Source organism: Accipiter gentilis, chromosome 16, assembly GCF_929443795.1.
Source record: "Accipiter gentilis chromosome 16, bAccGen1.1, whole genome shotgun sequence".
NCBI lineage: Eukaryota > Metazoa > Chordata > Aves > Accipitriformes > Accipitridae > Astur > Astur gentilis.
Window position 1 is genome coordinate 20,957,069 of NC_064895.1, and position 15,469 is coordinate 20,972,537.

Here is a 15,469-nt window from a genome sequence, read left to right on the forward strand (position 1 = left end):
GACTTAGCACAAATTTGATTCTGAGCCTTGTATGTTGGAATCCTGCATCCGAACTCACTGGACCAGCCATATGAAGAGCCCTTTTAAAATATGAACAATCAGACTTCTACAGTATTAACTTTGCATCATGTTATTAGGTGTATACTAAAACTTGCTCTGCAGAGTTTAATTACAGGAGAACTAAGATGCGACGAAAATAACTCAGGATATATCTTTCAGTAGCAAAAAAGTGAGAGGCATGGAAATCTTGGTAGTATCTAACTTCAGCTGCTAAGAGTAAGAAACTACTTTTGCCAACAGTGGTCACAAGCAGAGTAACCGAAAAGGTAGAGCCCTAATGAGACTGCAGCGTGTCCAATATCCTACTGAATGCTTCTGGTCCTCTGTGATTCCACCTACTGTATATGCCTGGGTGTGTGATCATGCTCCTGCTGAAACTAGTGGCAAAATTTCCATCAATATAATGGGCTTTAATTCTGCCCCATGAATAAATTCTGATTAAAGGATTTATTTTTCAGTTATTAAATATGACAGTCTACAGTCAATGCAGATCTCACCAAAGACACAATATTCCCAGCTCTAGAGACCAAGATTCTCTTATTCTATTCTTGGATAGACAGATGAAGACCATGACTGCAGTAAAACGCTTATGGTAGTTACAGAATAGCCTCTTGGATTGCACAGTAAATTGAGACCTTTGATAATTCCCTTTGAAATCAAGACGCTTTCAATCACACCTTTCAAAAGGTTGTTAATATCCACTGTAATATGTGACTTCCAATGCCGAAACTGTTTAATGGCAACGGGAGAGGGACCATCCATACCTCACCTTACAAGTGGGTCACAGCACAGGAAAAAAATTACCTGTTGTTTCACATTACTTGAAATATTTTCCAATAAGAAGTACTCCTAGAATTTTTCCAGATGAAGCCCAGAATTCTGCTAAACATACAAAAGACTAGAACTCAGGAGTGTTCTCCACAGACACTACAAACTATTTCTCAACAGGTCAGCTCTACATACGGAACTATTTGCGAATTATTAAAAATATAAAAAATATTAAACACACAGACTGTTCATTACATTTACAAGTCTCACAGGGCTGAAATGCAAATTACTCTGTACTACAAATATTTGGGTAACTGAAGACTTGCCCAAAATGTTTGGAAAAAAAAAAAAAAAAAGAAAAAAAAAAAGAAAAAGCCTTTTTATGGGTTAAGGTAATAATGAGAAAACTGTTCTCCCAAAAATCTGTATCTTATTGTTGGACTGAAAATAGTTTAATAGAGAAAATATTCATTGACAGAGCAGTATTTTACATAGAGAATTAAGCCCCATCAAAGTGGGCAATATCATTCCATCTACAAGGGACGTGCCAAAGGAGACAGCCAAAATTTGCAACGGTGTGATAATACCGGCAGGGATGGATTTGTTGCTATTATGATTAAAGCATATAAACAGAAGAAGATTAGGAGGGGTGAGAGTGAAAAGAGAGGAAGAATAGTTTATTGGTTGGAAGAAGGGCAGGGAGAAGCTTATGTTGGAATGCAGTGTCACAGTTACACACCATAAAGCTTTCAGTTGCTCCCATTACATGAATGTCAGAACGCAGCTGCCACTTTCCAGGAGAAATTCTTTCCGTTTTCATTTTGGAAGTACAGGGTGGGATTTTTTTTTTCAGTGTAGCACTCCCACGAGATTACCCCATTGCATCTGCAGGTACTCTTACAGTACACGGACTGGTAAATGTGATCCTTGTAGACATGATCTGGGACACTTACCACTTACGATGAACCAGTAATAACGCCCTTAAAAGTGGAGAGACGGCTCAACAAAAATAAAGTATTAAGAATCAGATTTTCTGTTGTCTTGAACCAACTGCTTTCATAGCCATCAATGTACAGCCATACCTACCAATAAATATTAATAACAATCCATTAGGTTTAAGGAAAAGTGGCTGAACAAGGTGAGTGAGAAAATAGCCTTACTATTATAATCTGATTTTGCTGATGAAAAGGGAAGGCCATGATTTTCCATCAGAGCCTCGGGATCCTTGGACTTCTATTTTTAAGTGCTCCACTTCAGACATTTGGAAGGGGTATATTTCACCACTCACTGAAGTCAGCCCTCAAAAAGGCATCCAGTCAACGCAAGCCCATAGCCCTACTTGGCTAGAAGGGTTAGTAGACAGGTAAGGAAAGCCGACCTGGCATTTGACGTTGGAAGGAGTTCAGTCCATTACCATTTTAACCATTTTAAGTGGCTTATTTAACCATGTATGCTGGAGGAAGGAGAGCAGAACAAGTCCCGACTTGTGAGATCAGTGAAGAATAGAAGGAGGAGTGAGCCAGCATGTATATACCGAGAAGAAACGGAACACAAAGCCGAACTTTGTAATTTTGTCAAAGGAAGAAAAGAAGCAAAGAATATTTGAGGTTCAAGATAGAACTTATATCCAAAACTCTTGTCAGGGTAACAGAAGAGAAAAAGAGAGAGGAAGGAGTAAGGAATTCTCTCAGTCAGCTCATTTTTCCATCCTTGCATAGATTTTCCCAGAACTGTAAGCATTTTAAATAATACGGGAAAAATACAAAATTCCTTCCTTTGCAATACTACAGAGTGCTCCTAGCCATAATTATTATGAGAAATGGAATATAGGCAGGAATCTGCTAAAAGAGCAAAATTATCATATCTAATTTATCATGCAAATAAAACTGGTCATCGGGTAGGCAGGGTTTTAGTGCAACTGAGCAAAAGAATTTGAAGAATACCTTTCAATTGCCAATGCCAGATAAAAAGTCTGAACTCTGCCAGCCACCATTAAAGGTCACAATTCAAATTATATTTACTGAGATCTGGGGTTTGTACCCTTCCTTTCAGTTAAATACACTTACAGTAGTCATGCTGCCGTTTTAAAATAGAGTAGCAGAAAATCAATGTTTTCAAGAACAATTAAGACTCAGCGAATTCTACTCCTTATGCAGAATTATGCTTTGTTTTGGAATTTGAAATGGAGTGGAATGTTCTCACAATTTCCCAGTGACTAGAAATGTTGTAATGAAGTTATTAGAAGCATATTTTCATTAACATTAATTGAACTTTCTTACAGGACTCCAAAGGTAACAAGTTTATTAAATACATTTGTGGTTCCTGGACTTCCACTTAAATGTATACTTAACACTGAATTCCACATGAAAAGGCAAACTCCAATGATTTTTTTTTTTTTCCAAATGTCACAGTTAAGTAGATTGTATCCAAACAATAGAAATCAAGCATTTCAAGTACTTATACATCAAAATAAATGGAAAAGGAAGTGGACTTCTATTACATTTAATTCTGAAGATAACCTCAGTCACAAGAGTACAGAGGGTGATTCTTAAGAAGGAATCTAAGGCTTGATTTAGTTCTCTAAACACAGGTTTACAGTCACTCAACACACGCTCAGGTATCTGAAAAGATCCATCATGGCATTGGCAAAAATTCCCCTAAAATAATCAGTAATCAAAGAAATATTAAGAAGACGGGGGGGGGGGGGGGGGGGGGGAGGGGGAAATTCGCCAGTAGTTATCTGAACTTAATTCAATAGTGTATTAGAAATGCCCTAAACGCAGTGAATGTGCAATCTAAGCTCAGAGATCTGTGTCTTTTTCCAATTCCTTTCACTCCTGCAGTGTTCAAACAGGACACACCACTCTCAGTATAGAAACTAATGCAGAGGGATACATTTTTCCACTCTAGCCTCTAAAGTAAGCATCCCTAGACTTCACTGTAAACCATGGGGAATGAACAAATTAACAATATGGCAGAGTAGGAAACATTTTTAATTACAACACTGTCTATTCTAAGTAACCTCTTCTAACTAGAAGGTCCATGCCAAGTCCTTCCTCACTGCTTGAGTAACTATCATATACAATGAGAGGCAAGAGCTGATGAAGCAGTTCAACTTCTTCTTTGAGGGCTCAGGATTGCCAGCGAAATTACATTTTAATACAGACCTTCTAGGAACAGACACTGGTTACCAGAGTTATAGCCATGCTCAAAGTTTAACTACATTTGCAAAGTCTATGTTCAAAAACTCCACAATGTCCCTTCACATACTCCTTTCAGGAACAATTCTTTAATGCCTTAATTGACTGCTTTCCCCTTTAATCAACTTTAAATTAGCATGAAAACTGCTGATTTCTGGCTCTATTGTCTTCTGTAAAAGCATATTAATTGCAGCAGAAGAACAAAACAAAACAAAGCTATGCGCGACATATCTTGATAGTGAATTTTGATTGTTTGGTCCAACTCTTCAAAGAGATGAGTCTCTGATTTTTCAAGTGCTATGCATACACATCTGCAGACAGAACTGTAAAAGATCTCACCAGCCAGCATAAAAAGTTCTTTGGGAAATCTGGCTTTCCAAAGGGTGTTGAGCTCTTTTGAAAAACATATGCTATAAATCCTAATTGCTTTTGAAATTTACTTCTTGTTATATGTTTATGATTCTCTCATTTTTATAGAATCATTTCACTTATTACAATATGAATCCAAATTTTTAGAGATTCAAAATAACTAGATTTTATGAACGAATCTGTAAAAATCCACAGTACTTAACAAATCCTGTTATTCTGCCATTTACCATTCTAGCCATCTTTTTATTTTTAGTCCTTCATTTCCTCTTCATTCTCATGTTTTACTTTGGATTCTTGATGAATGATCACAGATTCCACTTTTCAGTTTATTTTTCTTCCTTTTCTGTTTGTACATTTGGCTACTTTAATGTCTTCTAACTTCCTAGAAAAAATAATTTTTATAGCCTTATTTGAATTCTGACTACATACATCTGAAAAGAAATCAGATGTTTCATTAGCGGCAAAATAAACACAATGTTATTAAAAAAAAAAAATCAAGTCCCTTGAAACCAAAATTATTGTTCTCATGTTTTCCTACTTCGAATCATCACAGACCAAAATCTTGGTTTACATATTGTTTCTCTATTCAACTGAGCAGTAAACCAAATACATTAAACAAGGTGACAGAAGCTGAAGTTTCAGTGAACATTACGAACAAAACATGATTTTCCTCAGAAAGTCTTGGGAATTAGTTTTTCCTCAGGCCGCCTTCTCACAGGCTTACGATCTAAACAAGCTATCTTAGGGCAATGTTATTATTGACTCTGAATCCTCCCTCTTAAAAATGTGATCAATGTAAAAACAGATACTTGTATTCATATGCTCGGTAATTACGTTCTGACAGATATACTGCTGCTGCTTTTGTCAAGCTTGTCTTTTAATTGCACCAGACATCAATTTTAATTAAATTTGCACTTGTGCTTTTAATTAACCCTCAACTATTTACCAGTCTCATCTGATCTTCAGCATTTCTGGACTGTAAGTTTTCCTGACTCAGAAGAGTGTATATATATATATATGTAATCTAGTGTCTCCCATTAAGTTCTAGGACCGAGCAAGTAATACCTACCTGCTTCAGCCACTTCAAAAACCATACAAGGTATGCTATGTATACACATGGGAGCACTGTTCAGAAATGCATAATTTGTTTTCAAAATACATATAAGCCAGTATTAAGAATGAATTTTTTATGTATCTATTTCAAAAGAAATAATACTTACTGTACCTTATCTTTCTGGTATCTCTGTTTTTAGGAGAGACATTTACGAAACAAATGATGAGACAAACTGACAGTGTAGAGCCTTTGGTCTATATTTTGGTAGATACAAAAAGAATGGATTTAAAAATTAGTTTTGTTTAATTTAATGTATATCCCTTTTTTTCTATTCTTAAGACTGTGCTACTGCAATCATGAAGCTTTTTGTTTTCTAAACTGAGTTGCTATATTGACACTTTTTGGTCTGATACTGAATTCAGCCAGGCAAATCAACAACTCAGCTACCCCCTTTCAGGTGTTGACAATATGATGAACTACAGCTTCCACGTGGCTAACATGAGCTGAGCCAGGGCATACTAATACAATATAATACAAACAAGGCATAAAATACTAGTCAGCAGAATAAAATAAAGCAATTCAAGTCAAGGTTAATTTCAAAAAGCTTTCTTTCAACCAGATAATCAGGCATGAGCTTTGGCCAAGCAGGCTGACAAGTACCATAAGCCTCATCCAAACCTTCCATTCATGCTTCCTTGGTAAACACTAGGTTTTGGGTTAGAAGTTTAAGATCTCAACAGCGATGACACAGAAGATGTTGAAAAGGGTAATCCTCCTCAATTCCGTTTGAAAATTTTACATGTTCCTAATCCTAAATGTTTGTGTTGCCAAAAAAATCCAGAATTTTATCATCTTATGTTGGTAACTTAAGTCTCACCTTTCACTGTTGCCTGCTGCCTACTTCTACAGTTACAAGTAAGAACAAGTCTGGATTGCAGACAGCACAGTTATATAAAGTAGAGCTCTCTGGAAATCTCTTTTCCTTTTTTAATATATCTTTCTCCTTTTTGGGGGGGGAACAACTTTAAAGCATAAATCCCGTTATCTCATTTTAGAGGAAATTGGATTGTTAACTAGGAGGCAGTTATACACTTTTGACTACAGCATACATGGTCAACCTAAGAATCAGAAGATGGCACCATGTGTAACACACTATGCAATGTATGATTAAAAGCTAATTTCTCTGCTTGAGACAAGAAAGCAGAAAACAGAAAACCAGAGACACAAAGCAAAAGTTAGGTATCTTCACAGCATGACTGAAGACTATTCTCAAATTGTTGATCACATTTCAGTTCCTGATTGGTTTAGTTATCTGCCAATAATTGATAGTTCATGCCACTTTGGCTTGAAGACAATTTTCCATGGTAAAAATCATATTCTTAATGTGGAGAAAGATGCATGCCTCTCCCTGGTGAAAGCAAAAGACAAAAAACTTAACTCCTTATTTAATTTCCCTCAGGCTTTTTACATCTGAAGATATATCACCTTCAACAGTTTATTTCCCATTACATTTTAAGTTTCCTGAAATTTTTTTTTGTATTCTTGAGATATTTCACATTCTTTGTCCTCTATATTACAAGGTGGGTTGTTTGTCTGTGAAAAGTAATTTCAGGCAGACCTATGCAGCACATGGCAATCTAGACAGTGCCTGTTCCTATTCACAAAGGCAGTGTCCAGTAAGCGTTATACAAAAAATCCCGGTTGCCTGTTGATTGCTGCATTTTCTTTACCGTTTACATTTTTTAAAGATTTTTTTTTTTTTTTTTTGTCAAGGAGGGGTAGAAAAGAATATGACTGGGACCATTAGGATTAAAGTCTGTCATCAAGCCAGTGAAATAATGGTTGCTAGTGGTCTCTTGGGTGAGCTGACATTCTCAACCCCATTCCACAGTTAACAGCCTTTCACCAACAGCATTCTGAATTTCTGTTGAGCTTTTAAATTCAGGCTGGTGGCCTTCTATGTGTGTCTCAGTCAAAAGTCAGTATCTCTCTAACAAATCTTTGTTTGCCATGAACTCACCTACTATTGCTCCTTGCTTTGCAGCCTCCCACCCCAAAGAGAGAAGGTTTTATGTTTGTCTTAAGTTTTCACATGAAGGTTGTTTTCATTTTTTCATTAAAAAAAAATATCTCTCTACAAATCTTTGTAGAAACTTCCTTGATGCTTCAAAGATACAGTATCTTATTTATTTTATTTGGTCAGGTTTAATAAATCAACTGCATTCCTTCTCATTTTTTCCACCTAAGAGCGCTGCATGTTTGCATATGCACCAAGTTCATATTGCTTGGTTTACTGGCTATTCCACTAGATTTACTGATATTGCCTGAGGCATCACTGAGAGAACATACTCGTCAGAACTTTGTCATCTGTTGCAAGGTGGATTATGCAGGCTCTGCAATGTGTATACCATCAACTAAAACAAATTTTAGTCTAATTGTTGGCTCAGGCCACCTGTGCTGCCTTGTATATGCTCCCACAGACTTGCTGTCTATCAAGGACTTATAGAGAGCTGTCAAAAATATATATATTATAGAACTAGTCCAATTCAGTGACAAACTTAAAACATCCATAAAGTTAAATTAACACACACATCTCACTGAAGGCAGCTGTACTTAGAGTCATGATTAAATCTGTGCAAAACTGTATCAGTCTTTCTTTTTTTCCCTCTCTCAACACTTAAAAGGGGGATGAAGGTGGGTATGTATCAGTGCAATGCTGTTTGCTTGGGTTTTTTTAATATGTAGTTCATTTATCCAGATGGATGGACTGAAGAAGAAAAATAGATCAGAATCAGTTTAGTTTTATATCATGGCCTAGAAATTTGCAGCTCTCTTCACAAGATACGCATTTATTTGAAATGTGTACCAATTCCCTTCTGAGGTCTGCTAAATAGAGCCATCTATTTTTTTCCTGCATAATAATTTTGCAAATGTTGTCACTGGGTTTGTGTTACTGTAAGTCTTTTACCCATTTTAGTTTTTATGGGGATTTTTTGCGCTTTATCATTTAAGACTGCAAGTAACATGAAATTCATATAAAAATAGTGTTTCTCCATTCTGTTTCTCCAGATCATGATCCCTACTGCTAGACATAACCACATAACCATCCATCACTGCAAACCATTAAGGAACCAAGAGCAAACAGTTCTCAGGAAGGATAAATCAAAACAAGGCTGCACAAACCAAGGACATTTATTCACGCTTCTACTGTGCTGTTAGTTACACTGCAACCTGGCACACAGGTATACAAAGTATAATCCTCTATGTGAGAGAAGACATCAGGTCTCTTCAGAAGTCTTCTGGCTATTTTCCTATTTTATGCAGTCTCACTGTACTTTTCAAAAGATCTGGGGTAAGCTTACTTTTGTAAGAGAACATTCAAGGTGTTAAAAAATGTATTTGTTCACAAAGCTTATTTTAAACTTTATAATCATCAGTGAGATCATGAGAAGTTAATTTACCTACAGAACACCTATGTAAACTGACTTTGTTTAAAGTACTGTGACATCTAATTTAGGTAATCAACATTTGAATCAGATGCTATTATGTTAAATAAAAATTTCAAAAATGGAATAAAAATTTATATTCCAATGTTTATCTCAGGTGTGTTTATATTTTTATTTTCCTTCTACTTCCGAAACGCACTAGAACTTCTAAGGACGTCAGAACCTGCTAAATTAGTGTCCTTTCAGAAGATGTTTTCTGTAATGACACCACCAGTCTCGGATTACATATATAGGTTCTTGTCTCAGCAACATAGAAACTGAACAAATGTCATTAACTTCATACAGTCTTTCCCTCATCCATTCATGCTGCTGAAAAGATCCCCTTATTATCTCAAAGGTCAGACATGCTTAGTAGTTCCTGTACTGATAAAAAACACCTCCCTCTTTTAATCTCAGTCTCGTAGTCCCTGTGGATTTTCACATTCTAAGGAATTTTTTTTTCTTGTAGAAATACCCATATTTAAAAACATGGTGACTTTTCTCTTTCCTAACATTATGAAAGCGCTTCCCAAATTCATAATCAAGCTTTCAACACAACTGAAACGAAACTATTAACATAAAGGGTCACTGCATTTGAATTCTGTATCACAATAAATCAATTAGTAGAGGAATTCTGAAGTTTCTCTCTCTTACAGCCTAACTCTACTTTTGCTAAAGTTAGGGGAAGCTTTCCAAGTACTTAACAGAAAGGAACTAAGTATTAACCAGAGACAAAAGAACCAACTTGATTTAAGGCAGAAAGGCAACGGTGAGAGAATCTAATATTTGTCCAAATGAGATTTTAAGCCATTACAAAACTTACATGCTCCTTCTGCCCTCCTCATAAGTAACTATTCTCATCACACAAAAAGGCATGAAAAATAACTCAATTTAGCAGGTGGGATCTTTTTGCTACGATGGCCAATTATGCATCTGCCAAGAGTGGCAAAATAAAATCCTCTCCTTGTCCAGTTCAGCTCTTTGGAGAACCAAAAGCTTAAAAAAAGAAAAAAAAAAACAAAACCAAAAAACATCTACTTGAAGCTTCTGTCTCCGGGAAGCTGCATTTCAAAAAGAGGATTAGCTCTGCCAGTAAACTTTGGAAAAGCTTTGATAACTTATGATGTTGACCAACAGGCTTGGTAAATTAAAGCCTGAGTAAAGAATATCTAAACATGGAAACAGTCCTGAATAACTTCACGCGTGAAGACTCTTGTCCAGAATGAATCTAAAATACATTTGAAACCATTATCTTAAGTTATTTTGAAAATAGATCAAGCTACACCCGAAAAAGACATTTGGTTTAGAATCAGAATGTTTTACATGACTTATTCAGGAATATCTGATTTCCTTTAAACTTCATATTCTGTCTTACTGCAAAAAAAGTATTTATGGATAGATGTTCACACATTGTTGAGAGAGATTTGTTTCATTTCATCTGTAATTATTTATTGCATTTTATGTTGCATACAAAGACACATTGTAATGAAAACTATCTATTGCCATTTTTCACTGTTTTAGTAAAGCTTCTTTTAAAACAAACTACTTCTATATATACAGGTAATTTCTCACACAAACTGAAAAAAAGAAATTCCCTGGCCAAGAGACAGCAAAGCGAAGAGCGTTTCTGAAATTTCATATCCCAATCACTGTCTTTGTCAGAACGGCCATGTGCAGAGATGTCTGCTCCCACTAAGATGTGTTGCAAAGGGCTGCAGGTAATTGGGAAGAAGCAGATTTCTAGATAATGGGGGGGGGGGGGGGGGGGGGGGAGCTAAGAGTCATGACATCTGTCATTCTGTTGTGTACCTGTAGGCCATCAATGTTTCCAAGCAAGCTGTTCACAACAGATGGAACGTGGCCTTTTGGCTCAAGTATGAAACCACAAAATGAGGACTACATATGTCACACTAAAGGTGTTATTTAGGGGAGCATCAAGGGTAATAAAAGACCCTATTACTAACAATGCAACAACAGAAACTTTGGAATGACAGAAAACTAATCTGTTATCAGCTACATTTAAAAAAGAATGACAAAACATATTTCTGCCTTTTTCTAACACTGGAAGCAACAACAATAATGTTTTCTAGGTGAAAGCTCCTTCGCTTCTTTAACTAAATATTTTAAAAAACTTAAAAAAGAAAAAAAAAAAACTATCATGCACATATGGGACCATCATCTAAAATAACTATATTCAAAAAGCTCCAACAAAATGCTTCCCATTGAGGTCATTCAATCCCTGTGACCACTAATAATACTAATAATGGGTGAGAGAAACATTTTTCTATGGATTAGAAACTGGCTAAACAGACAGAAAATGAACAGCAGTGATATATAGCCAATTTCAGTAACCCAAAAGGTTAGCAAAAAATTGCCCAGTACCTCCTGTTAGGCATGTGTAATTTATTATAAAAGGGAATGAATAGCACCAATACTTTACACATCACAAAATAATTTAGCATAGTCAACAATGAAGAAATGTAACTCAAGAAAGCTTGGTTAGTGGACAGCCTCCTGATGGGTAAAAGTCAGTACTGATCTATGAAGAACAAGACACATTGCAGAAACCTTCTAAGCTACATACGTTACCAGATCCTGAACAAGTTGTAGCTCCTCAAGTGAAAGACCTGAATGCAATTTGTATATGGACAAAAGAAAAAACATGAAAATATGGTTATGCTACTGTATAAATTTGTGGAATCATTAAATGCCAACTATGTTATTTTGTTACACTTATCAGAATTTTCAAAAGAAAGTACAGACCAACAGATTTCTGTTTGGTAGAGAACACGGTGAAGGAAAGGGCACACGAATGGCAGATGCACACGAATGTGTGCACAGAAATGATGTGACGGGGTTTCCAAGGTATGAACTTGTTCTATACACAACTATTCCAACTTATGATTTCTTAGCTATTATTTATGAAATCAACCAAGGTCTAGCAATACCCAATATTCTCTTGCACCACTGAGACATAGTAGCAACGCATGGTTTTGAGTTATATATTAGAGAAATTTTATTTGCTTAAACTGATACATACTCAGTGGTTTTAAACTCTTCCTCCTCAGGAAGAGCAATACTTAAATTGTATGATAGTTCCACTCATTAAAGTGTTAATTTATTACCACAAAGGTACTGGCATTTCAAAAGCATCATTACAAATGAAAGACTAATGCTGTAACAGATTTCATTTCATTAGCAAGGAAATATGTCAATCTTTTGATTAAATTAACAATCAGAGTGTTTTAGGAAATAATAGTGTTGCCAGCAAAACACAAGGAAATCCTCCAAGTAAGGATTTGTATTTCAGAAGAGAATGCCTGGAGGATGTAGCGTATTTATGAGTTAGGCTCAAGCTCCAACAACTGAGAAAATAATTTTGTCACTCAGCTTCATTTTTCAGTTCTGCTGGCTGAATGAAGAGCGAAGAAGATTATGAGGTTAAGACCACATATCAAGTAAGCTGTACATTATTGCATTTTTCCATCTCCATGGAGTAAGGCTGATTAACATTTTCCTTCCCAGTGTCAAAATTTTTTAGCCGTCCGACAAACTCTGGATGCTCCACTTCCCAAGAGAGACAAATCTCGTTAAGATTTGATGCCCACCACAGCAACTGAGAAGTGTTCAAGGTTACATGTGCACCAGCAAACAGACCAGCCAGGAACTATTCCCTGGTCCTGCCATTAAACTGGATGGCATGGGATAGCCTGTGTCCACGTGGCTGTACTTCCCGTGCCTCAAAAACAGGATGTCTGCATCCAAACTAACTACTGGGAATGGTCCTGGGCCTCTGCCAAGCCCAGAACCATGCCAGGGTGTTGTCTGGGAGTTGCTGGCTGCTTGGGGCCAAAAAGTCTCTAAAGACTAGTCCAAAAACATCACGGCATAGCTGGCCCGGTACTGAAATCCATGCAGTAGCCCACTTAGTTACAAGTACGGATGTAACCTGTGTGGCCCTTCTCTACTGATCAGACTTAGTTAAAAGCATCAACCTAAGACCACGTTTGTGTTAAGGGCTCTCCTGAAGAAACTGTTCACAGAAGCCTCCCTGAAAGTCAGCAGGAAGATAGGGATGGGGTCCAAAACTGAATTTATCCTGGAGTAAACTGGCAATTCCTGTTCCATTTCTCTTTTAATGAAATAAGAAAGCATTATTTCACAGAAGTTTAAGAAAAAAAAACCACAGTACCCCATTAACCTGCAGAGCACAACGGCCCAAGAAATTAGTGGCATTCAAAACTGACTGGTGAAGAGCAACCAAGGAGAGATAAGGAGATAGTACTTTCTCCTTTTCAGGCATGCTAGCTCAAGTTCATCAGGTTCCCTCATCATTGTATAAGAGAGGGACAATCTAGTTTATATTTGGTTAGATTATGAAAGGGCTTTAAATTGGATAATAAAAATCATCTCTGCTAAACATACGCTCCAAAAATAAATGTTTACTGAATTATTTGAACAATAAATACAACACATTAACTTCTAGCTCAGAATAATAAACTGTAAGCAATCAAAGGTTCTTAAATTCTCTGCTTTAAGACCAAAACTGAAACTCAAGTAATAAATGAATATCACATAAGAACTACACGAAAATAAAATCAAATGATCTAGCTACTAAAATACACATATGTGCTCAAAATCTTGTGGGAATCAAATATTCCAGTAAAAATAAAGGGAGAGGTGGAAACACAAGTTTCTTATTATCACACTTCATATGTTATAAAACCTAACAGTTAACTTATTTTTGGCAAAGGGACAAAGGTTGCACAACACTCTGGCTTACACAAATATTTTCTATTGTTAAATGCATCTTAAATGTAGCTTGTCATATATTAACTTAATGCGCACAGTACACCATGCAGTCTAGGAGTGTCCCAAAGATACCTACATTTCAAAAGATTGATGAATAGCAAGCTGCCAGCATCCAGTGAGCCAGGTGTAAAAAAATTACTCAGCAATTCATAGTTTAATTGAAACCAGATAAAATTATTTCTGTAATAAAGACTGTACAGATGTTGACCAAAGAAAAGTTGATATTTTTGGACAAATTACTGCATATGATATTTTCTAGAACACTCCCTCTGAAAAGATAGAACAGTAATAAAAATTCTCCCTCAAAAAAATGCTCTTGTTTATAATCATAAAGTGAAATATTCCTGTGGAAATATATCAGGTTAACCTCATGTTTCACATTTTTAGTTGCTGTTTCCTTTAAAGGAAAAAAAAAAAAAAGTTAGACATGCAGTGGAAATGGTTCTGAAGAAGTGGAAGAACCTACTCGTGTATATTAAACACAGACTTTACGCTAACACTGCACTTCCTTCCACTGAAGATTTTATAATGTAAAGGAAGAGGCAATGATTTAGCAAGAGTGAGTGTTTAAGAATAAAAATTCAGTATTCTTCATTCATCATCTGGTAGCAGAGTGAGTTATTACTGAACACTAACAGTTTGCCATTTCCAGAGTCGCAAGGACATGGTCCTGCCTCAGCTTTCTTATTGCTTCACAGTGACAAAGAAAAATGTTCAGATACACAAGAACATGCAACAACACCTCTCGCTCTCATTGAGTTACACAAAGAAAGACTGAGTTGCAGAAGCAATGACATATGCAAATGTATTAAATTTAAAACCAACATCCTTTACAGTAGTACTCATCTCAATTTATATTATTCTTTTCCATACATTTCCCCACGTACAGCCAGCAATCTGCTTGCCTTGAGATAAGAGGCTGCTATGAAAATCGTAAGTCTTAATTTTTAGCGTAGTAACATGATGTAATTGCCAAATATCTAGTGATCTGTTTATAAATTAAAGATGAAAAGACAAGAAGAAAGTCTTAAATATATTTATCACCATTATGAATTATTTATATTTCAAGGGCATTTAAAGGACCAAATTCAGAGTCAGAACTTTATTTTACATCAAACTGCTTTATCATATGTTATTAGGATTATTCGTTGATGTTTTCATTTCATTTTAATTGAAAGGTTTTGTACAGCAGAATAGAGCTTCCACAGGAAAGACATGGCATTACTCATAGGCTAAGCATGTGCACTGTTTTGCTAATAATATAATTCCCATTCTGTAAGGTTAATGTACCTGAAGTTCTGATGCTCGCTTCATCATCTCCAGTGTGATGTAGCAACCAATAGAATGAGCAATCAGTACCAGCTTTATATCTTTTGATACATTCTTTTTGAGGAAGTTCAGCTTATGCTCTACTTGTCCGTTAAGTCCAAAAACATCCTCTAGCTCCTTAATATCTGTGTCTGAAACATAAAAGAAAAGAAGTCCTTTGTTTTAATGATAGAAATTTCAAGTATCTCTTTCTTTTTTTTTTTTTCACTTCTTTGGAAAACTCTGAAATAAATAAACTTATTAATTAAAAAACCCCAACCAACCCACCAAACTAAAAAAAATTAACTTTAAGTTACCACCACTGGTATATATAGACTGATTAATCACATGTACAGAAACTGACACCTCACGTGTAGCTGGGGAATCAGGGAAGGATGCGGAAACACATGGAG

General features: G+C 36.0%; 1 protein-coding gene across 1 annotated transcript in view; it reads right to left on the reverse strand.

Annotated features, from left to right (window-relative positions):
* Positions 1-15,469, reverse strand: part of LDAH (lipid droplet associated hydrolase) — a 127,521-nt gene that overhangs the window by 54,809 nt on the left and 57,243 nt on the right. Inside the window, exon 4 of the mRNA XM_049819023.1 lies at positions 15,039-15,208. Coding sequence (XP_049674980.1) covers positions 15,039-15,208 — 170 coding nt within the window. The remainder of the gene's footprint in view (positions 1-15,038; positions 15,209-15,469) is intronic.